Source organism: Saccopteryx bilineata, chromosome 6 (assembly GCF_036850765.1).
Source record: "Saccopteryx bilineata isolate mSacBil1 chromosome 6, mSacBil1_pri_phased_curated, whole genome shotgun sequence".
In the NCBI taxonomy this organism is placed as follows: domain Eukaryota; kingdom Metazoa; phylum Chordata; class Mammalia; order Chiroptera; family Emballonuridae; genus Saccopteryx; species Saccopteryx bilineata.
This window is the reverse complement of record NC_089495.1, coordinates 29,902,465-29,926,749: the sequence shown is the minus strand read 5'-3', so window position 1 is coordinate 29,926,749 and position 24,285 is coordinate 29,902,465. Positions and strand designations below refer to the sequence as shown.

Below are 24,285 nucleotides of genomic sequence, written 5' to 3'. Positions count from 1 at the left end.
CAGTGGAAAGAACAGTGGTAACACCTAGTCTTGTGGTCCCTCATGTGGCTTGGGCACCTTCAGGCATGGTTTTTCTTTTTTGATTTACTCATTTTTTTATTCCGATCCTCCCACCCTCTCCTTGGCAACCATCAGCTTGTTTCTCTATATTTATGGCTCTATTTCTGTTTTGTTTATACATTTATGTTGTTTATTTTAGAGTCCATATATATGGAGATCATAGGATTTGTCTTTCTCTGTCTGACTTACTTCACTTAGCATATTCATCTGTCGGACATTGAGGTTGCTTTCATATCTTGGCTATCACTAGTAATGCTGCAGTGAACATAGGGGTGCATTTATCTGTTTGAGTAAGTATTCTTGTTTTCTTCAGGTAAATGTCCAGTTTTCCATAATGGCTATACTAATATATAATCCCATCAACAGTGCATGCGGGTTCCCCTTTCTCCTCATCCTCTCCAGAACTTGTTGTTTGTCGATTTATTGATAATAGCCATTCTGTCAGGTGTGAGTTGATAGCTTATTGTGGTTTTAATTTTCATTTCCTTGATGTTTAGTAATGTTGAGCATCTTTTCATATGTCTGTTGGCCATCTGTATCTCCTCTTTAGAAAAAGATCTGTTCACATCCTCTGCCCATTTTTTAAATTGAATTGTTTTGTTTTGGTGTTAAGTTATACGAGTTCTTCATATATTTTGGATATTAACCCCTTATTGGATGTATCATTTATGAATGTCTTCTTTCATTCATAGGTTGTCTTTTTGTTTTGTTGATGGTTTTCTTCACTGTGCAAACTTTTTAGTTTTGATCTAGCCATTTGTGTATTTTTTCATTTCCCTTGCTTAAGGATTTATATTCAAAAGGATATTGGTAAGAAAGATGTCAAAGAGTTAACTGTCTATGCTTTCTTTTAGGAGTTTTTAATAACTAAAGTTTCAGTATGAATTTTCTTAATAATAATAATAGGCATGTAACAAATCAATTATAACTTGAACGAAGAGTTTTTAGTTAGTACTCAAATACAAAAAATTGAAGACTTTTTTCCAGACATTGATGTGGGAAGAAACTAGTATTTATTTTTTAACAGTTGTCTGCTTTTACATCTGGTATTCCTGGATAAGTTAATTTTATCTTCTGTTCAAAGAAATGTTTACTTCTTATCAACTCACCTTTCCTTGATAGGTGGATTCCAGTACTTAATACAACTCAAATGTGATCTTTTCCTGGAGTAAAGGTCACATTGGTTCTACATTCTCACAAGTTCCAGTGTGGTATTTCAGTTTTTTACATTTTTCTATAGTTTTTTTTTACTCATTTAACAGATATCAATTGAATACCTACTGTGTGCTAGACACTTTTCTGAGAATTGAAAGTAGGGCACTGAGTGAAAAGTAAAGACGCCTGCTGTTAGTGTACTTCTAGTATACTATATATGTATATGTCAGATAGTGTTAGTGCTGTGAAGAAAATAAAACTGGGTAATGAGATAAAGAGCAATCAGGGAAACTAGCTATTACAGTGTCTTAGTTCTGTAAGAACTGTGTGTTTGACATTTTCTTTTATTTTAAAGTATTTTATTGAATTTATCAGTATGATACTGGTTAATAAAATTATACAGGTACCTTTTAATTTCTTTTTTTTAAAATATTTTTAATGTTTATTTTATTGATTTTAAGAGAGGAAGAAAGAAAGCAGGAAAGAGACAGGAACATCTGTTCCTGTATGTGTCCTGAGCGGGGATGGAAGCAACCTTTGTACTTTGGGACGAAGCTCTAACCATCTGGTATATCCAGCCAGGGCTACTTTTTAATTTTTTTTTAATTAAGCGAGAGGCGAGTAGGCAGAGAAACAGACTCTGGCATGCACCCAGACCAGGATCCACCCAGCGAACTCCCTACAGGGCGATGCTTTGCCCATCTTGGAGCGCTGCTCCATTGCTCGGCAACTGAGCTATTTCAGCGCCTGAGGTGTAGGCATGGAACCATCCTCAGCACCAGGGCCAACTTGCTTGAAATATCGAGCTATGGCTGTGGGAAGGGGGAGGGGATAGAGAAGCAGATGGTCGCTTCTCCTGTGTGGCTTGACCAGGCATCGAACCCGGGACTTCCACTTGCCGGGCTGATGCTCTACCACCAAGACAACTGGCCAGGGCCTACCTTTTAATTTCTTAATGTCATTTATTAAATGCACCCCACAGAACTTAGCTCACTTAGTATCTTATACTGTTTATTAAATAAATGGATAAATGGAAGGAGAGAAGTTAATTCTTTGCACCTCAAATACATTCAGTGTAGCATTTTTTTCCTAGATCTGAAATGAAAAGATATGTGATGCACTGTGACCCTTCAGAATCACAGAGATGCACAAAATCTGAATTAGGTGTTAGCGTAGTTCCTAAGAATTGTCTTGTTGGTCTTTTGTGCTTTTGCTCTAGAGAATCTGGCAAGTAAGAGACTATTCAATTTTATTTAATAGTCTAGACTTTTTACCTTTATTTTATTATTTTTTTTAATTTATTGATTTTAGAAAGAGGAAGGAAAGTGGGGAGGGAGAGAAATATTGACTTGTTCTACCTAGTGTGTATTCATTGGTTGCTTCTTGTATGTGTTGCACTGGGGGATTGAACCCACAACCCTGGTGTATCAGGGCAACGTTCCAACCAACTGAGCTAACTGGCTAAGGACCTTCTTGCCTTTATTGATAAAAAGAGTTAAAATTACATATCTAGCTCTGGCTGTATAGCTCTGTTGGTTGGAGCTTTGTGCCAAAGCACAAGGTTATTGATTAGATACCTGGTCAGGGCACGTACAGCAACAGATCTACGTTCTTGTCTCTCTCTTGGTATCTCTCTATCCCTCCCTCCCTCTCTCTCTCTCTCTCTCCCTCCACCCCTTTCTCTCTAAAATCAGTAAACAAAAATTTTTTATACTATTTCTCAAAATAGAAATAGGCTGCCCTGGCCGATTGGCTCAGCGGTAGAGCGTCGGCCTGGCGTGCGGGGGACCCGGGTTCGATTCCCGGCCAGGGCACATAGGAGAAGCGCCCATTTGCTTCTCCACCCCCACCCCTTCCTTCCTTTCTGTCTCTCTCTTCCCCTCCCGCAGCCAAGGCTCCATTGGAGCAAAGATGGCCCGGGCGCTGGGGATGGCTCCTTGGCCTCTGCCCCAAGCACTAGAGTGGCTCTGGTCGGGGCAGAGCGATGCCCCGGAGGGGCAGAGCGTCGCCCCTGGTTAGTGTGCCGGGTGGATCCCGGTCGGGCGCATGCGGGAGTCTGTCTGACTGTCTCTCCCCGTTTCCAGCTTCAGAAAAATACAAAAAAAAAAAAAAAAAGAAATAGGCTGAAGCAATTAGAGGCAGGGTAAGATAGGCTGTTTTTCATATCTTTTTACTTTATTGGAATCTTGGAAAAATTCAGTGCAATAGTATTTCTACTAACTTTGCAATAAGATTTTAAAGGCAGTTCTGTCTTTGTTGGATATCTGCTATGCTTTATATCACTTAAACCTCAATCAACTATTATATCCAGGTATTAGAATGGTTAGATGTAATTTAAGACTTGTAGCCTGACTGAGCAGTGGCGCAGTGGATAGAGCGTCGGACTGGGATGCAGAGGACCCAGGTTCGAGACTCCAAGGTCGCCAGCTTGAGCAAGGGCTTATCTGGTTTGAGCAAAAGCTCACCAGCTTGAGCCCAAGGTCACTGGCTCGAGCAGGGGGTTACTTGGTCTGCTGAAGACCCGCGGTCAAGGCAAGTATGAGAAAGCAATCAATGAACAGTTAAGGTGTTGCAACGCGCAACAAAAAACTAATGATTGATCCTTCTCATCTCTCCTTTCCTGTCTGTCCCTGTCTATCCATCTCTCTGACTCTCTCTGTCTCTGTAAAAAAATTAAAAAAAAAAAAAAAAGACTTGTAGTTCATTTTCTTTTTTAGTAAATCATGTGAGATGTGATTAAATGTTTTATTATTTAGGATCTTACAATATCTTGAGGTAAAGGAATATCAGTGTTTAGGTATAGATGAAGAAAGTGTCATTGACTGCACTATTACTAAAACCATTGCCTGAAAGTTGAGTTTTTGGGAAACCTAGATTTTTATCCTATTTTTCTCCTTCTCCTTCCTCTCCCTGCCCCAGCCTTTGCTTCCTACCTTCATTCTTCTCTTTTTTTCTTTCTCTCTTTTTCCCTTCCTTCCTCCATTTTATTTTAAAGAAGTAAAGAGCTAAGTGCCTGTAAGTTCACTTTTTATTAAAATTTTATCACATGTTGGGGGGCAATTAGAAGCTTAAAAAATAGTCCCTGGCCTGATTGCTCAGTCAAATAGAGTATTGTCCTGCTACGCCAAGGTTGTATGTTTGATCCCAGTCAGGGCACATACAAAAATCAACCAATGGCTTGACCAGTGATGGTGCAGTGGATAGATCGTTGAACTGGACACTGAGGTCCCAGGCCCTGAGGTTGTGGGCTTGAGTGCAGGCTCACTAGCTTGAGCGCGGGATTATTGACACCATCCTATGGTCGCTGGCTTGAGCAAGAACTTACTGGCTAGGCCCTGGCCGGTTGGCTCAGTGGTAGAGCGTCGGCCTGGTGTGCAGAAGTCCCAGGTTTGATCCCTGGCCAAGGCATACAGGAGAAGCACCCATCTGCTACTCCACCCCTCCCCCTCTCCTTCCTCTCTGTCTCTCTCTTCCCCTCCCGCAGCCGAGGCTCCATTGGAGCAAAGATGGCCCGGGCGCTGGGGATGGCTCCTTGGCCTCTGCCCCAGGCGCTAGAGTGGCTCTGGTCGCAACAGAGCATCGCCCCCTGGTGGGCGTGCTGGGTGGATCCCGGTCGGGCGCATGCGGAAGTCTGTCTGTCTCCCCATTTCTAGCTTCGGAAAAATACAAAAAAAAAACACAAAAAAAACCCAAAAAACTCACTGGCTGAGCTGGAGCCCTGACCCCAAGGCACATATGAGAAACAATCGGTCAACAACTAAAGTAATGCAACTATGAGTTGATGCTTCTCACCTGCCCCCCTTCTTGCTGAAAAAAAATAAAAAACAATGAGTTTAACAACTCATTGTTAGCATAAATAAGTTTAACAACAAATCTGTTTTTCTCTCCCCCTTCCTCTCTAATTAAAAAAAGTTTTTTTAATGTTTATTTTACTGAGTTTAGAGAGAGAAAGTAGAAAGAGAAAGAGAGGCAGGAATATCAAGCTGTTCCTCTGTGTGCCCTGTTTGGGGATCCAACTGGTGACCTCTGAGCTTCCGGACAATGCTTAGCCAACTGAGCTTTCTGGATTTCTCTCTCTAAGATCAATCAGTAAAAATTTTTTTAAAAAAGCTTAAGAAGTGAGTACCATAAAAGTCCTACTTTATTCTGACAATATAATCTTTTTTTTAAACAAGAGAGGGGAACAGACAGACAAGAGGGGAGATGAGAAGCATCAGTTCCTCATTGCTGCACCTTGGTTGTTCATTGTTTGCTCTACCGTATGTGCCTTGACCAGGGAGTTCCAGCCGAGTCACTGACCCCTTGCTCAAGCCAGGGATCCCATGGTGAGCCTGTGCTCAGCCGGATGAGCTCGCATTCAAGCTGGTGACCTTGGGTTTCGAACCTGAGTCCTCTGCATCCCAGACCGATGCTCTGTCCACTGCACCACTGCCTGGTCAGCTTGATAATAGAACTTTAAAGCTAGAGCTTCCAAGGTTCTTTTTTGGGGGGGATTTACCCAGAGACCCCCGTCTCAGGCTGATATTCTGCCCATCTGGGGCCCAATGCTTGCAACCAATCTATTTTAGTGCCTGAGGTGGAGGCTCGTTGGAGTCATCCTCAGCTCCCACTCCTGGCTCGAATCAATGGAGCCACTGTCCGAGAGAGGAGAAAAGAGAGAGAAGGGGGAGGGAGAGGAGAGGAGAAGCATATGGTGGCTTCTCCTGTGTTTCCTGGACTCGGGACATCTACACGCCGGTCGATGTTCTGCCACTCAGCCACTGGCCGGGGCCCCAAGGCTCTTCTTGCTTGTTGTTAGTATCATGCTTTTGCTAAGCTACATAGATGACTAGTGAGTGATGTGCACAAGTTAATATTTTGTAAGGTATTCACTTTTTTAAGGGCACTTCCTTAACTAGAACCACCTCCTTTAGAACAGTTTATTGAAAATGTTTTAAATTTTGACACCTCTGTGCCTTCTGGTTGTCAGTAGGGGTCCAGGCCCTTGGCATTTATCATCATGAAGGGATCGGGCGTTAGAGTGAAGCCCAAGTAAGAGTACTGCCAGCACCGGACAGTCCCCTTCCCCAGTACCTCAGGGAAGCAGAATGAGAACAGTGTGCCTGGAGGGGACGTTGGAAATATTTGTCCTCAAGCTGATTTATTTATATATACAAATAAACATATATTCATAGGTACTTTTTTGAACAAACAAAATCTCTTAAGATTTTACTTTTTGTTTCTAAGTATTTATCTACAAGAATTTCTCCCAATTCTGAGCTGCTTGGCCTTCTGAAGAGTGGCTGTTGTTTGGAACAACCTAAGTATATCTTCTTAATGAAAATGTGTCCAAACATCTAGGCAGCAGGAGGCCTGAGAGCACTACTGAAATTGTATATTTTTTAAAGCTGCTTTAGCTGTTTTTCCTCCCACCAAATTAGAAACATGTGGAAGTGTTTCTGCATTTCTTCCTCCTTGGCAGGTGTAATGCCTCAGGCATGTGAGTCAAGGCCCTGATCAAACATTGGTCTTCCACCAGCACCTCTGGGCTTATCCACTAAGGCTAGTCTCATTAACTCTTAGTTTGCCATTTTCACTTATAAAAAGCCAAATAGTTGATTTGGTCCCATTAACAGAGTACAAGGTCTTAAAATTCTTAGAACTTGTTCGCATACAAAATTATCTTTTTGTACAGATTTTTTAAGTTTTTTTAAAATTTAGTGGGAAGAGGGGAGGCAGAGAGACAGACTCTCTTTTGCACCCTGACCAGGATCCACCTGGTAGGCCCACTAGGGGGCAATACTTGGTCCATCTGGGGCCTTTTTTTTTTTTTTTTTTTTTTTTGGCACACTCTTAGGTAAGAGGTGCTTTTTTTTTTTATTATTCATTTTAGAGAGGATAGGGAGAGACAGAGACAGAGAGAGAGAGAGGAGAGAGAGAGAGAGAGAAGGCGGGGAGGAGCTGGAAGCATCAACTCCCATATGTGCCTTGACCAGGCAAGCCCAGGGTTTCGAACCGGCGACCTCAGCATTTCCAGGTTGACGCTTTATCCACTGCGCCACCACAGGTCAGGCTGGGGCCATTTTTTTAAGCGCCTGAGGTGGAGGCCAAGGAGCCTTCCCCAGTACTCGAGGCCAACTCTAACCAATCTAACCATAGCTGGGAAGAGGAAGAAAAGGGGTGGGGTGGAGAAGCAGATGGTCTCTTCTCCTGTGTGCCTTGACCAGGAATTGAACCAGGGACTTCCACATGCTGGACCGACACTCGACCACTGGGCCAGCCAGCCAGGGCTGATTTTTTTAGTTTTTAAGATTATGAACTTAAGAACTTTTTTTTTCCCAGAAAATTTAAGAAAATGAACAATTTATTTTGCCTTTGAAATTTTCTTTTCACCTTAAATGTTGACATAGTTTTTTTTTTTTAATGTGATTTGGCTTAATGTTTCGCAAACTATTAAGGATTTGAAATTCTGCCAGATTTCATGCATATTATTCATAGTAATAAATCATTTGAGTTTGAATAAAAGTATTAGACCAAATATTTAAAGAGGAATATTTAGGATAATGTAATTTTATTTCAGCTGCTCTCTTAACTTTTTTTTTTTCTGTTTAAGAAACTTCCTGTGATTATTTACTGGAATATAGGTCTTAAACTAAAATGTAAAAAAGTAGTATTTTCCGGCCCTGGCTGGTTGGCTCAGCGATAGAGCGTTGGCCTGGCGTGCGGGGGACCCGGGTTCAATTCCCGGCCAGGGCACATAGGAGAAGCGCCCATTTGCTTCTCCACCTCCCCTTCTTCCTCTCTGTCTCTCTCTTCCCCTCCCGCAGCCAAGGCTCCATTGGAGCAAAGATGGCCCGGGCACTGGGGATGGCTCCTTGGCCTCTGCCCCAGGAGCTAGAGTGGCTCTGGTCGCGGCAGAACGACGCCCCGAGGGGCAGAGCATCGCCCCCTGGTGGGCAGAGCATCGCCCCTGGTGGGTGTGCCAGGTGGATCCCAGTCGGGCGCATGCAGGAGTCTGTCTGACTGTCTCTCCCCGTTTCCAGCTTCAGAAAAAATACAAAAAAAAAAACCAAACAACTTAAAAAAAAAAAAAGTAGCCCTGGCCGGTTGGCTCAGCGGTAGAGCGTCGGCCTAGCGTGCGGAGGACCCGGGTTCGATTCCAGGCCAGGGCACACAGGAGAAGCGCCCATTTGCTTCTCCACCCCTCCGCCGCGCTTTCCTCTCTTGTCTCTCTCGTCCCCTCCCGCAGCCAAGGCTCCATTGGAGCAAAGATGGCCCGGGCGCTGGGGATGGCTCTGTGGCCTCTGCCCCAGGCGCTAGAGTGGCTCTGGTCGCAACATGGCGATGCCCAGGATGGGCAGAGCATCGCCCCCTGGTGGGCAGAGCTAGCCCCTGGTGGGCGTGCCGGGTGGATCCCGGTCGGGCGCATGCGGGAGTCTGTCTGACTGTCTCTCCCTGTTTCCAGCTTCAGAAAAATGGGAAAAAAAAAAAAAAAAAGTAGTATTTTCCTAAAGTCATAAATTTAAAATTAAGATGTCTTGAATACTAAGAAGAGCTAACTCACTGATTGTTTTCTCCCCCCCAAAGCAACACTGTTAGTACCCAAAAACGTATTTTCTGTCCTTACTTGATTTTAATCTCTTTTAAGCTTAGCTATCCTTTGAACAACTAGAGAAAAATGGATTTTGGTCCTGGCTGGTTGGCTCAATGAATAGAGCATTGGCCCGGCATGTGGACATCCCAGGTTCGATCCCCAGTCAGGACACACATAAGAAGTGATCGTCTGCTTCTCTTCCCCTCTCTCTCCTCCTTCTCTCTCTTCCCCCCTTGCAACCAGGGCTCATTTGGTTCGAGCATTGGCCCTGGTGCTGAGGATAACTCAGTTGATTTGAGCATCGGCCCCAAATGTGTTGTCAGGTGTATCTGGGTCCGGGTGCATGAGGGAGTCTGTCTCACTCTCTCCCTTCCTCTCATTTAAACAAAAGAAGAAAATGAAAATTATACAAAGTATAGCTCTTCTTGCATTGTTTCCCTAATCTTGTTTTCTCAAGGTAACTACTCATCAATATGGTGTCCAGTATATCAGATAAAAAGAAAGAATATGTTGATAGACATATAGATTACTGACATGATATACTTCAGTAGTTACCATGTGTATTTCTGTAGAATAGGTTTTTAAAATATAAATACTAGGTTGTAGAGTGTACATATTTTGAATTATAACAGGTACTTTCAAATTGCCTCCCCAAAGGGTTGTAGAAGTTAATTTTTAAATAACATAGTTGTTGGTTTTATGGTTAGAAAAGTAATGTATTGTTTATTATAGACAATTTGACAAATGCAGAAAAACATACAAAAAAATCAGTTATTCCATTAAGTTATAGTATACATCTAGTCTTTTTTTTTAGTGCATGTAAAAAAATTATTTTTCCAAGATTGGAATCATGCTATACAAACTGCTTTGCAATTTGTTGTTTTTAAGAAAACTATCTAGTTATACTATAACTAATTTAACAAATTTTACATTTTTGAACAACAAGACTGTTTCTAATACTTGCTTTAATAGATAGCACTATTGTCATACCTTTGTACATATATACAAACACATATATATATTTATACCTCTCAATTCTTTTAATGTTTTTATTTTTTAATTTTTTATATCAGCTTAGCAGAAATATGTAGTAAACATTTCTTGCATTTTAAAATTCAATTTATTGGGGTTATACTGGTTAACATAATTATACGGGTTCCTAATTCTACAACACATCTCTGTATACTGTCAATATATGTTTTTAGAAATGGACTTGCTGGGTTAGAATCTGAAAATTTAAGACTTCATTCATTTTGCCAAATTGTTCTCCAGAAAAACTCCCAAGTTACATCTTACTAGCAATCTTAGAGTGCCCGTTTTTTTTTTTCCCACTCTTCTAGGTTTTAAAAAACTCCAAACTCAACAAATTGAGAAATTAAGTTTTAAAAATAATAAAATAAGAAATGGGAGATAAAGCTATGGTCTAAAATAGAAAATAACTGTTGAGACATAGCATAAGTTAAGTACTGCATAAGTTGTAGTCTTACTCCTTACATTATCCGATTTATAAGTGTTCTTTATTATCTTTGCTATTTGGTCTTCTTTGATTCTTTCTGTGTGTATCACTATTTGGTTTGCCATTTTATTTTTTTTACTTGTACCTTTTCACCTAGAGACCAAATGAGAGGGTTGACCCTGTTTCAGAAAAACCAAGAGAAGAGCCAGTACTAAAAGAGGAAACATTGGTGAGTTGCTGTATTGAATACTATGTAGTCAAATGTGTCATAATATGTATTCTATACATTATATAATATATATATAAAGATGAGAGTGGAATGATTAGATCACAACACACTGAACACATGTTATAGTTCCATACATTTTTATTTCAGAAGTTTTACTAAAATAACTCATAGAACTGGTTTAAGGAAGATATTTTCAGTGAATTCCTTTCCTTTTCAAAACTATAACTACTTTTTAATAGATTATGTGAATTCTCAAGATTCCTTGTCAGTATTTGGCAACAGAAACCATCAATCCTATTTTTAATATTTGGAGTTGGGCTTATTATTTTCCTCCTCTCTTCTTGCCTTTTACTAGTTATGGATAGCAGGTGTCAGAGAAAAGCATAATTGAAGATAAAATTTACATGAAGAGCATGTTAAATGTTCTTGGTACATAGTTTCTTTAACAATTTTTCTGCTGATAAAGGTTTATGATCTTGTTCTGTAGGTGCAGCCAATATTACCTTCTGTTCCAACAACAGAAGTGTCTGCTGGTGTTAAGTTCCAGGTTGGCGATCTAGTTTGGTCTAAGGTGGGAACCTATCCTTGGTGGCCTTGTATGGTTTCAAGTGATCCCCAGCTTGAGGTTCATACCAAAATTAACACAAGAGGTAAGAAAAAGTATAAATAGATATTACGTAAAAGGTCGGAGAGAAAAAAGTGAATCTTAAATGTTGTATATGAGTATAAGAATACACACATGACATATCATCTGACATCAAAATACGCATAGCTACATCAGTTTTTAATAACCAGTAAAAATAATTATGGGCATCTACATTGGCAGAGAACCTCTACAACTGATATAGTCCTTATTTTCCCTTAAACACCCTGCATTTGTTTTATAATTTCTTTCATACTTCTTCTTTTTTTTTTTTTTTTTTTGCATTTTTCTGAAGCTGGAAACAGGGAGAGACAGTCAGACAGACTCCCGCATGCGCCCGACTGGGATCCACCCGGCACGCCCACCATGGGGCGAAGCTCTGCCCACCGGGGGGCGATGCTCTGCCCATCCTGGGCATCGCCATGTTGTGACCAGAGCCACTCTAGCGCCTGGGGCAGAGGCCACAGAGCCATCCCCAGCGCCCAGGCCATCTTTGCTCCAGTGGAGCCTTGGCTGCGGGAGGGGAAGAGAGAGACAGAGAGGAAGGCGCAGCGGAGGGGTGGAGAAGCAAATGGGCGCTTCTCCTGTGTGCCCTGGCCTGGAATCGAACCCGGGTCCTCCGCACGCTAGGCCGACGCTCTACCGCTGAGCCAACCGGCCAGGGCTCATACTTCTTTTTTAAAAAGACCTTAATCTGACCTCAAGTATGAATTCCAAAAAAATAGATGAATGTCTTATATGAGCTTAATAGGCCTTTAGGCCAAGTTTTTTTGAACACTTTAATTTCATCACTGACTCCTATGGTTAGTAATTTTTTAGCTAGACAAATGCCCTGATAAATTTTGCAAAATGTTTGTTTTTTTTTCTTCCTCTACTCCATTTTTAAAAAACATCTTTTTTTTAATTTTTATTTTATTGATTTTAGAGTGAAAGGAAGGGAATGAGTGAGACACTAACAAGAACATCGCTCTATTCCTGTGTGTGCCCTGACCGGGGAGAGAATCAGCAACCTCTGTGCTTAGGGACGGTTCTCTAACCAACTGAGCCATCTGGCCAGGGCTAAAAACTTTTTTTTTTTTTTTTTTTTGTATTTTTCCGAAGCTGGAAACGGGGAGAGACAGTCTGACAGACTCCCGCATGCACCCAACCGGGATCCACCCGGAACGCCCACCAGGGGTGACGCTGTGCCCCTCCAGGGCATCGCTCTGCCGCGACCAGGGCCACTCTAGCGCCTGGGGCAGCGGCCAAGGAGCCATCCCCAGCGCCCGGGCCATCCCTGCTCCAATGGAGCCTCGGCTGCGGGAGGGGAAAAGAGAGACAGAAAGGAAGGGGGGGGTGTGGAGAAGCAAATGGGCGCCTCTCCTATGTGCTCTGGCCGGGAATCGAACCCGGGTCCCCCGCACGCCAGGCCGATGCTCTACCGCTGAGCCAACCGGCCAGGGCCTAAAAACATTTAAAAAAAATTGATTTGAGCCTGACCAGGTGGTGGCACAGTGGATAGAGCATCGGCCTGGGATGCTGAGGACCCAGCTTGAGCACGGGTTCATCCAGCTTGAGTGTGGGATTGCCGGCTTGAGTGCAGATTTATGACCACATGGTCGCTGGTTTGAGCCCAAAGGTCGTTGGCTTAAGCAAGGGCTCACATGGCTCAGCTGGAGTCTCCTGGTCAAGACACATGTGAGAAAGCAATCAATGAACAACTAAGGTACTGAGCAAGAGTTGATGCTTCTCATCTCTCCCTTCCAATCTGTTTGTTCCTGTCTATCTGTTTCTCTCATTAAAAAAATGGATTTAATATATATAGAGAAACATCAATTTGTTGTTCCATTTATTCATGCATTCATTGATTGATTCTTTGGGGTTTTTTTTGTTTTTCTTTTTTAAGCAAGAAGCAAGCCAAGAGACAGACCGGAAGGGAAAGGAAAAAGAAGCCTCAACTTGTAGTTGCGGCACTTTAGTTGTTCATTGATTGCTTCTCAAACGTGACTTGACTAGGGGACTCCAGTCGAGCCAGTAACCCCTTGCTGAAGCCAACAACCTTGTGCTTCAAGCCAGCAATTATGGGATCATGTCAGTGACCCACGCTCAAGCCAGTGTCCTCGGGTTTTCGAAACTGGGACCTTAGTGTCCCAGGTCGACGCTTTATCTACTGGGCCACCACTAGTCAGGTCATTGGTTGGTTCTTATATGTGCCCTGACTGGGACTGAACCTGCAATCTTGGCATATTGGGACAACACTTTAACAACTGAGCTAGCCGGCCAAGGCACCTCTATTCCATTTTCGAATCTACATTTACTGAGATAGCCTTACAAAGTTAGTATGACATACAAGTATAGCTTGAATTTAGCTATATAGCATAGAATCCTACTGTAGGAAGGTTAAATATTAGAACAGGTATTTTCTAACTTTTCTCTACTCCTTTTTCTGGATTTGACCAAAACATGTAGATTAGATTCCTGTGATTCTGACATTTGGAATGGACTTGCTTAGTAGCCAGAAGAAGGTTTGAGTTTGGAATTTCTGGATATTTGCTTTGCAAACTCATTCTTTTTTTTTTTTTTTTTTTAATTAATTGTGTTTACATAGATTCTAGGGTCACCCCAGCAAACTCGTTCTTGTTACATGTTTGAGCTCCTTATTGTCTCTGACAACCTTGCACCTGTTTTTTTTTTTTGTGACAGAGAGACAATTCTCTTATATATTTTCTTATGCAGTTCTCTTAGCAACACTGTGAAGTAGGTACTGTTGTTATCTTGTTTCAGATAAGTAAATAGAGTCTCATCTTATTGTCTCACCTTCACTCTTAAATACTACTATATATTAAAGGAAAAGTAATTTACCTAGTCATAATTCACAGAGGTGTTTGGGGAGGAGTCCTAGTTCTTATGTTGGACTAGTAATCTCTCAGGTTTAATATCTCTGACTATGAATGAGAGAAAAAAGGGACAAGGAGTTTTCAGGAGGCCTAAACCTTCTTAAATATCAGCCATGGACAGGTAGCTTAGTTGATTAGAGTCTAACCGTTAGACCATTATCCTGATAAGCTAAATTTGCAGGTTTGATCCTCAGTCAGGGCACATAAAGGAATCAATCAATGAATATATTAATAAGTCAAGCAACAAATCAATTTCTATCTCTTTCCTTCCCCCTCCTTCCCTCTCTCCCTCCCTCTCCTTCTCTCTCCTTCTCTCTCCTTCTCTCCCTCTTTCTCCTCCCTCTTTCCCCTCCCCTCTCTCTCTCTTCCTTCCTCTTTAAAATCAATAAATAAAAGAAAAAATTTTAATCTGGTTTAAAAATTCCTTATGTAATCTCCTGTTTAATGTCTAATAAAAATTTTCAAATCTAAGATATAATTGATTTCAGTTAAGATGGTTCGATTTAAACATAATATCCACATTTTTCTAGTCAGGATATGCTTGTCTTTTTCTCCCTACCTGAATTATCTTGGATTCCCCATAAATATTAGATTTTATGTTTCTTTATTGACCTGAGACTTGACTTCTCTAGAGCAGTCTAGAGAAGTTCTAAATGTTCTTGGTAAAAAACTAGTTTTTTAATTTTTTTTATTTTAAGTCTACCATGCACTGATACTTTTGTCAAGTGACTATAAAATTAACTATTAGAGAAATGAAAGGCTTCCCCCTCCAAAAAACAGAGTATAAGATCCTTGATTGTGTGTCTAGATGTCATAGCAATGCCAAATCATCATAGGTTCTAGATGCTCACTCTTAACTTCTTGCCTTTGTCACAGACTGGCTTATTCTGGGAACCACACTTTCAGAGGAGTTCTACTCTAAAGCAGCTGTTCCCAGATGTTATGGTCCCAGAGCCCCTTTAATCTTCAGATTTAAGGACTCTAAGAAGCTTTTGTTTACATTGGGTTATATCTGTTACTATTTATTTTCATTTAGAAATTAAAACTGAGAAAAAAATTTAATATTTCTTAATTTATTTTTATTAAAAATTTTTTTTATTGATTTTGAGAGATTGCAAGAGAGAAAGATGGACAGGAAGGGAGAGAAAAAGAGGGAAGAGAGTGAAAAGCATCACTTGTTGCTTTACTTTAGTTCATTGATTGCTTCTCGTATGTGCCTTGACCAGGAGGATCAAGTCAAGCCAGTAACCCCTTGCTCAAGCCAGCAACTTTGGTATCTGTTGACAATCCCATGCACAAGACAGCGACCCCACGCTCAAGCTAGCAAGCCTGCATTCAAGCCTATGAGCCCACATGCAAGCCAGTGACCTTGTAGTTTCAAACCAGGAACCTCAGCGTCCCTGGTCCATGCTTCATCCACAGCTCTACCACCAGTCAGGCTTCTTAATTATGTTTTGATGAAAAATAACTTTTCTCAAAAAAATTAAGAAGAATGGTTTTGTTTTATATTTTTATAATTCTCTTTAATATCTGACTAAATTAAGACACTAGGAGAAAGTGAGTGGGGGGAGGGGAATAACAAGGGACAAATATACGGTGACAGAAAATGATTTGACTTTGGGTGATAGGCATGCAACACAATTAACAGTTCAAATGCTATAGAAATGTTTACTTGAAACCTATGTACTCTTATTGGTCAATGTCACTCCATTAAATTTAATTTTCTAAATAAACTTTGTTTTAGTGAGAGAGAGACAGATGGGAAGCATCAACTCATAGTTGTACCACTTTAGTTTTTTGGGGTTTTTTTTTTGTATTTTTCTGAAGTTGGAAATGGGGAGGCAGTCAGACTCCCGCATGCGCCCAACCAGGATCCACCCGGCATGTCCACCAGGGGGCGATGCTTTGCCCATCTGGGGTGTTGCTCTGTTACAACCAGAACCATTCTAGCGCCCGGGCCAACTTTGCTCCAATGGAGTCTTGGCTGCGGGAGGAGAAGAGAGAGACAGAGAGGAAGGAGAGGGGGAGGGGTGGAGAAGCAGATGGGCGCTTCTCCTGTGTGCCCTGGCCGGAAATCGAACCTGGGACTCCTGCACGCCAGGCCAATGCTCTACCACTGAGCCAACTGGCCAGGGCCTAGTTTTTTGTTTTAAGAATATTTTTTATTTTTATTTATTTATTAATTTTATTAGAGAGAGGAGAGGGGAGAGATAGAACAGGGGGAGGAGCAGGAAGCATCAACTCCCATATGTGCCTTGACCAGGCAAGCCCGTGGCCTTGAACCAGTGACCTCAGTGTTCCAGGTCGATGCTCCATCCACTGTGTCACTACAGGTCAGGCCCCCTTTAGTTGTTAATTGATTGCTTTCTCATACATGCCTTGACCAGGGTGCTCCAGACAAGTCAGTGAACCCTTGCTTAAGCCAGTTTCTCCTTGCTTAAGCCAGCGACGAGCTTCAAGCCAGAAACTTTGGGCTTAAGCCAGTGACCATGAGGTCATGTCTCTGATTCTGCAATAGAGCTGGTGACCCCAGGCTTAAGCTGGTGAGCCTGCACTCAAGTTGGATGAACCTGCTCAAGCCAGTGACCTCGAGTTTTGAACCTGGGTTCTCAGTATCCCAGGTGGATGCTCTACCCACTGCACCACCACCTGGTCAGGCTAAACAAAATTTTTTTTAAATATAAAAAATGAATGAAGACACTAGGGTTTTTTTGTTTTGTTTTTGTGTGACAGAGACACAGACAGAAGGATAGAGACAGACAGGAAGAGAGAGAGATGAGAAGCGTCAATTTTTTGTTGTGGCTCCTTAGTTTGTTCACTGAGTGCTTTCTCACATGTGCCTTGATGGGGGGAGGGGGAGGCTACAGCAGAGTGAGTGGCCCCTTGCTCAAGTCAGCAACCTTGGGGTCATGTCTATGATCCCATGCTCAAGCCAGTGATCATGCGCTCAACCTGGATGAGTCCACACTCAAGCCGGCGACCTTGGAGTTTTGAACCTGGGTCCTCTGCATGCCAGTCTGACACTCTATCCACTGCGCCACCGCCTGGTCAGGCCAACTCTAGATTTTTGTATCTGCTTCTATATTCAATCTGTTATGACTTATTGTTTTGGTTTAAGTATGTGAAGTTGATCTTATCTGACTGGTGATGGTGCAATGGGTAGAACATCAACTCAACACTGAGATCATTGCTTTGAAAAACCGCAAAGTTGTGGGCTAGAGCATGGGCCATCGGCTTGAGCACAGGATTGCTGGCTTGAACATGGGATAGTCAACACGATCCCAAAGATTGCCGTCTTGAGCCCAAAGGTCGCTGGTTTGAGCAAGGAGTTGCTGGCTTGGCTTGCCTGAGGTCCAATTCCTGGTCAAGGCAGTATAAGAAGCAATCATTGCACAACTGAAGTGAAAGCAACTAGGAGTTGATGCTTCTCACTTTCTCCCCCCCCCCCCCCCCACCTTCCTGTCTGTCTCTCTGCCTTTCTCTTTCAATAAATAAATAGTCTGGCTTCACACAGATAGGTAGATGTAAATGGGAAGAGTACTTTAACAGCCTTTTTCAGATAATTGTGATATGTGTCTGTTTTTATACCAACCCTCAAAAGGTGGTGGGTTAGTTGCAGTGTGGAATCTGAAATCATATTGGTGAAGTTTTTGTATTTTGTTACATTAAAATCTATTGATTCTGTCTTGCACTTTGAATTGTTCTTTTACCTTTTATGGTTTTGTAACATCATATGTACTTTGGCCATTTAAAAAATATTGGTTACCACCTGACCCGTGGTGGTTCAAGTGGATAGAGCGTCGACCTGGGAATCTGAGGTCCCAGGTTCAAAACTGGAGGTCACCAGCTTGACCACGAGCTCATCCGGCTTGAGCGCAGGCTCACCAGCTTGAGTGCAGGGTCACTGAATTGAGTGTGGGAACATCAGCATGATCGCATGGTTGCTGGCTTGAGCCCAAAGGTCACTGGCCTGAAGCTCAAGGTCACTGCCTTGAGCAAGGAATCACTGGCTCCGCTTGAGTCCCCCCACCTCTGGTCATGGCACGTACGAGAAGCAATCATTGAACAACTAAAGTGACCGGCTCCAAGTTGATACTTCTCATCATTTCTCCCTTTATGGCTGTTTGTGTCTCTCACTAAAAAAAAAGTGTGTGTGTGTATAGGTTACCAATTCATTTACACCTTCCAAATGTTGACACATTTGTTCATAGGTATTTTCTAAATATCACATTAGTTAATATCACCAATGATTTCATCAGAAAATTATTTGACTATTGGGAATTTTCATTGAAGACTAATTAATTAGGGCAGATACTAGTTTTTAAAAATTATACATTTTACCGCGGCCCTGGCCGGTTGGCTCAGTGGTAGAGCGTCGGCCTGGCGTGCAGGAGTCCCGGGTTTGATTCCTGGCCAGGGCACACAGGAGAAGCGCCCATCTGCTTCTCCACCCCTCCCCCTCTCCTTCCTCTCTGTCTCTCTCTTCCCCTTCCGCAGCCAAGGCTCCATTGGAGCAAAGTTGGTCCGGGTGCTGAGGATGGCTCCATGGCCTCTGCCTCAGGCACTGGAATGGTTCTGGTTGCAACAGAGCAATGCCCCAGATGGGCAGAGCATCGCTCCCTGGTGGGCATGCCGGGTGGATCCCGGTTGGGGGCATGCAGGAGTCTGTCTGACTGCCTCCCTGTTTCCAACTTCAGGAAAAAAAAAATTACACATTTTACCTGAAACATCAAATTTTATTATTGGTAACAAATGTGAATTGTTTGCTGGAATTCCAGTAACAAGTTGCTTTGTTCATTTTTGAGGAAATACCTGCCAGATGCTTGAGTTCAATTAGCCGTAGTTTTTTTTGTCAGTCATTCTTTCAAGTAAGACAAAGTGGCTGGCTCACCTTGCAGCAACTCAATTACACAAGTACTTTTCCTCAAGATAATTTTCATACTTGTATATGCAGAAATGCCTCATGCATACTTCCTACTTATCACCCATAATATTAAAAAGGTAGACATTCAAGGGCTGAGATTTAGTAAAATCAGTCTTTTTTATTGCTTCATAAAGGACATGAGGTAAAACTGGCTTTTTTTTTTTTAAACTGCCAGTGTGTGGTTGTGAAGAATATGACACTCGCCTAATAGGGCAGTGGTATAGTGGGTAGAGCGTTGGACTAGGATGCAGAGGACCCAGGTTTGAAACCCCAAGATCGCCAGCTTGAGCGCCAGCTCATCTGGCTTGAGCGTGGGGTTGCTGGCTTGAGCATGGGATTATAGACATGACCCCATGGTCACTGATTTGAGCCCCAAAGGTCACTGGCTTGAAGCCCAAGGTTGCTGGCTTGAGCTTACGGTCGCTGGCTTGAGCAAGGGGTCACTTACTCTGCAGTAGCCCCCTGGTCAAGGCACATATGAGAAAGCAATTAATGAACAACTAAGGTGCTGCAATGAAGAATTAATGCTTCTCATCTCTCTCCCTTCCTGTCTGTCCCTATCTGTCCCTCGTTCTGTCTCTCTGTCACAAAAAAAAAGTGTATGACACTAGTTTGGGGTCACTTGTTGCCTCTATTTGTGCTAAGATGTCAGCACTCTTACTGCCATTGCTCTTGCAATATTAAGTGCAAATATCAACATAGTAAAAAAAACAAATAAAATCTTAATATTATTAGGAAGATAGTTCGGTCTCAGAGGATCCCTGAAAAAGTTCTAGTGGTGGCCTGTTCTCTCCTATTTTAACCCCGGGTCTGTATACTACACTTTTATACAGCTATTAAAGCAATTTGACCAACACTTACATGGCTTTTAAAAGTACAAGAAAGTATGTTACACATTTTTGAAGGAAAATGTATGTATGTTTAACCCAGATTGGTTTGTAAAAAGTTTTGAGGCAAGTAAAAATAAATTGTGTAATCAAGGTAACAAATCTGAAAATTAGCAGAATTTGTGATTTTTTTCTTTTAAAACTTGCTGTATTAATTTTAATTATTTGGGGTGATTTTTACAATATTTAATTGGTAGATATTAGATTATATTTTTGGGCAATCCAAAATATACAAGGGTTTTGGGGGCTTTTTTTTTTAGAGACAGAGAGGAAGAGAAATGAGAAGCATCAACTTGTAGATGTGGCACAGGCTGAGCCAGTGACCCCTTGCACAAGCCAGCAACCTTGCGCTCAAGCCAGAGACCTTTGGGCTCAAGCCAATGACTATGGGATCATGTCGATGATACCATGCTCAAGCTAGCTAGCAACCTTTGAGTTTTGAACCTGGGACTTCAGCCTCCCAGGTCAATACTCTGTCCTCTGTTCCACCACTGGTCAGGCCAAGATATACAAGTTTTAGTAGGAATTATACTAGGGAACCAGCTTAGATGCAAGTTTTTTGCAAAATATATGTGCTTGCTTATGTTCTGAAATGGTTAATAAGGATTTTTACTTTCAGGTGCCCGGGAATATCATGTTCAATTTTTTAGCAACCAACCAGAGAGGGCATGGGTCCATGAAAAACGGGTACGAGAGTATAAAGGTCATAAACAGTATGAAGAATTACTGGCTGAGGCAACCAAACAAGCGAGCAATCAGTCTGAGAAACAAAAGGTAACTGACAGCTGTTAACATTATCAATTGAATATGTTTTTCAAAGGAATTCATAATTTAGTAGAGCTTTTTATACTTGAATTCAATTGTTACAATGTCTTTTTTTAACTTCTTCTATTCTGATTTTAATAATTTATTGTATCAATAAGTTATGTCATATAAAAATGTTAATAGTACTACATATTAAAAACTTAACTGCTCAATACAATGTTGGATTCTATTTTAAATTGAAATACAGGTAATCTATATAAGTGTAGTAGATGTTAGTGAAATGTGGATTTTGCCAGATTTTTATTCTTTTTCTATTTCAACATCTTTTCATAATTTTCTTTATTTTTTTAGCAAAATTTTTATGAGAGTAAAGTTTTTAAAATAGAGTAAAAATTTAAAATATACTGTGTGAGAGGCATTATTTTAAGCGTTTTAATGTATATTAAGTCATTTAACCCTCATAAGAACTCAAACGAGGTAGATACTGTTACTCTGTTCCTGCAGATGAAGCAGTTGAGGCACAGAAAGCTTAAGTAACTGGTTCAGTTCAGGTCTCACAGGTGTTGCAACCAAGAAAAATGTTCGATGATGGTTGATATTTTAGAATTTTGACATGAACTTGTGATACTCTGTCTGGTTGAGATTTTAATAGCTAATCTTAGTGTGGCTCTCCTATGATTCAGAAATTTGTCATGTTTTTACACTTTAAAAGCTAAATTTGATCATGGGATTTTGATTAATTTTATCACAGTTAACATTTTACTAATTTATACATCACTGACATATACCATCTGATATTTTCATTAATTAATTTATGGCTACCTCAGTCAAACCCCCTGGATAACTCCTAATTGCTTTGGTCATCTCACATAGCTCTATTTAAAGTTTTCTTATCACCCCTGGACATAGATACCTATGGTAACTGTGATTCCAGTTTATTTTTTTCTTGTACATTTTTGCATTGCTATTTCCTTGTCAACTTACTTTTGTTCCTTGGGGCTCTCTCCTTTCTGTTTATTTTGCCTCTGCATTATGATACAAACCAGCAGCACAACTTCAGTGCTGGCTCTTCAAATACCAGTTAGTTTGTTGTGATCTCTGTAGCACCCTGGAGCTTCAGGGGGGATATTATTCTTTTTTTGAGAGAGAGGTAGAGAGAGAGAGAGGAAGGGAGAGAGATGAGAAGCATCGACTCATAGTTGTGTCACTCTAGTTGTTCATTGATTGCTTCTCATATGTGCTTTGACGGGGTGGGGGGAAGGGGACCTCATGCTCAAGCTAGTGACCTTGGGCTTAAGCCAGCAACCTTGGGATCATGTTGATCCCACACTCAAGTCAGATGAGCTTGCACTCAAGCTAGCAACCTTGGGGTTTCTAACTTGGGATCTCAGTGTCCTGGGTCAACATTTTATCTACTCTGTCACCACTGGTCAAGCTAAAGTATCATTCTTAATGTCAGTGTTTTGTTGGCCATTGAAAGTAATCATTTCTGTAATTTTTTTTCTCTTTATCATTACTTCTTTTTATGAATATGATGTTAGAAGAACAAATCTCTCTTTGAAGGACTTTCTTTAGCAGAGTGGTCAACAGAGGATATATAAAAGAGTAGAGTTGCATGATATCTGATAGTAATATTAATTTATCGAAGTTAATAGAGTTAGAACATTTCATTGATTTGACTGAAGAACTGGAAGATATTTATGTATACCTAGAAAGATGACAGTACATTTAAACCGTATCTCTTGGTTTAAATGTACTTGGTAAATTAATGTCTGTCTGATAATGACTATGTCTCTTTTTAAAGATTCGGAAACCCCGACCACAGAGAGAACGTGCTCAATGGGATATTGGCATTGCCCATGCAGAGAAAGCATTGAATATGACCCGAGAGGAAAGAATAGAACAGTATACTTTTATCTATATTGATAAACAGCCTGAGGAGGCTTTATCCCAAGCAAAAAAGAATGTTGCCTCCAAAGCTGAAGTTAAAAAAACTCGGAGACCAAGATCAGTGCTGAATACTCAGCCAGTACAGACCAATGCAGGTGAGGTGGCCTCCTCACCATCAAGTACTGAGATTCGGAGACAGAGCCAGAGGCGGCACACAAGTGTGGAAGAGGAAGAACCACCTCCTGTTAAAATAGCCTGGAAAACGGCCGCAGCAAGGAAATCTTTACCAGCTTCTATTACAATGCACAAAGGGGGCTTGGATTTGCAGAAGTGTAACATGTCTCCAGTTGTGAAGATTGAACAAGTGTTTGCTCTTCAGAATGCTACAGGAGATGGGAAATTTATCGATCAATTTGTATATTCAACGAAGGTACCTCCTTTTTTCATGTTTCTTTTTTGTGGGGGGAATGGTATTTAATAAATAGTTAACCATGGCATTTAAAAGAAACAACACAATTTAGTAATTTAAATACCTTTTTATCTACTGCATTTGAAATGTACAACCGGTTTCTCTGTTTAAGATAGGGCAAAAAAGACATAAGCAAAAAGGCTATGTTTTTGTGGGGTTTTCTGCCCCTCTTTTGTAATATCCCCATCTGTACTTGATTAATCTTGAGCTGTGCTGCCAAAATTGAGCCTAGCTCCCTAAAGTCATGGAAAAAAACTTGGCATTTTGCCTTTTTCTAGTTTATATATTTAGTTTTTCTTAGTTGAAAAGTGTGCTTCTTATTAAATCATTTTTGTCAGTTATCTGAATTAACCATTGTAATCATTGTACCTACTGACCTGTTTGCTTGCACCTGTGATTTTGTTAAGCTCATGTTGGCTTGGGATATCTAGTGTGTTTTAGAGAAATGCTAGAACTGTGTTAGTTCTTTAACAATTAACAGTGGTGACAGCTTGGGTACGGGTGAAAATAGCTTCTTTGAACCGAATGTCTCTATCATCCAGTCCTGGGCCTCCATTTAGTGCACTGATACATTTTTTTTAAGACTAAAGCTCTTTCATCAGATTTGTAATACTTATTCCGTAGACCTCTTCACTAACTTTCCACCCCAATCAATACCAGTTGGTTCAATTTAGTGGCACCTCATGGATATGTACATTTAAAGAAGTCTGTATTTCCTAACATTGTCACATGCACATTAAAATAATTAAATATAGGTATGCTTTATTAGTGATATTATTTTCCTAAAGAGAAATGTAAGGGTCCTCGATTAACCTCTTTCTGTTTATAGGTTCAACGGATTTTATTAAGGCTAAGCTACTTGGAAAACTTGTTGCAGTTCACACTTTGTTCTTCTGATAGCTTTAAATGGCAAGTGAGGACTCTGTGGTGTTTTTTAATGCAGATTGGAGCTAGTTTTTATCTGCTTTAAATGCACAAATCAAACTTTTGCAGCCCCCTCCAAAAAGTGCTGCATAAATGAAATTCAAGATAAAACTGACCTTTTATAAATGAAGGCTTAAAAAACATATATGTATTTATAAATCACTCCTTTATGTCACTGCTTTAAAAATACCTAAAGTTGGCCCTGGCTGGTTGGCTCAGTGAATAAAGCATTGGCCCAGTGTATGGACATCCCAGGTTTGATTCCCAGTCAGGGAACATGTGAGAAGCAACCATCTACTTCTTTCTCCTACCCTCTCCCACTTCTCTCTCTCTTCCCCTCTTGCAGCCAGGGGTGGTTGGTCCCAGCATCAGCCTCAGGCGCTGAAGAGAACTCAGGTGATTTGAACACTGGCCTCAGACAGAGGTTGCTGGGT

At 41.2% G+C, this 24,285-nt stretch overlaps 1 protein-coding gene across 7 annotated transcripts in view; it reads left to right on the top strand.

Moving 5' to 3' along the window:
• Nucleotides 1-24,285, top strand: part of NSD3 (nuclear receptor binding SET domain protein 3) — a 149,174-nt gene that overhangs the window by 35,991 nt on the left and 88,898 nt on the right. For all 7 annotated transcript variants that reach the window (XM_066235549.1, XM_066235550.1, XM_066235544.1 and 4 more), the window contains 4 exons: nucleotides 10,402-10,473; nucleotides 10,961-11,123; nucleotides 20,423-20,577; nucleotides 22,373-22,888. In XM_066235549.1, the coding sequence (XP_066091646.1) occupies nucleotides 10,402-10,473; nucleotides 10,961-11,123; nucleotides 20,423-20,577; nucleotides 22,373-22,888 (906 nt within the window). The remainder of the gene's footprint in view (nucleotides 1-10,401; nucleotides 10,474-10,960; nucleotides 11,124-20,422; nucleotides 20,578-22,372; nucleotides 22,889-24,285) is intronic.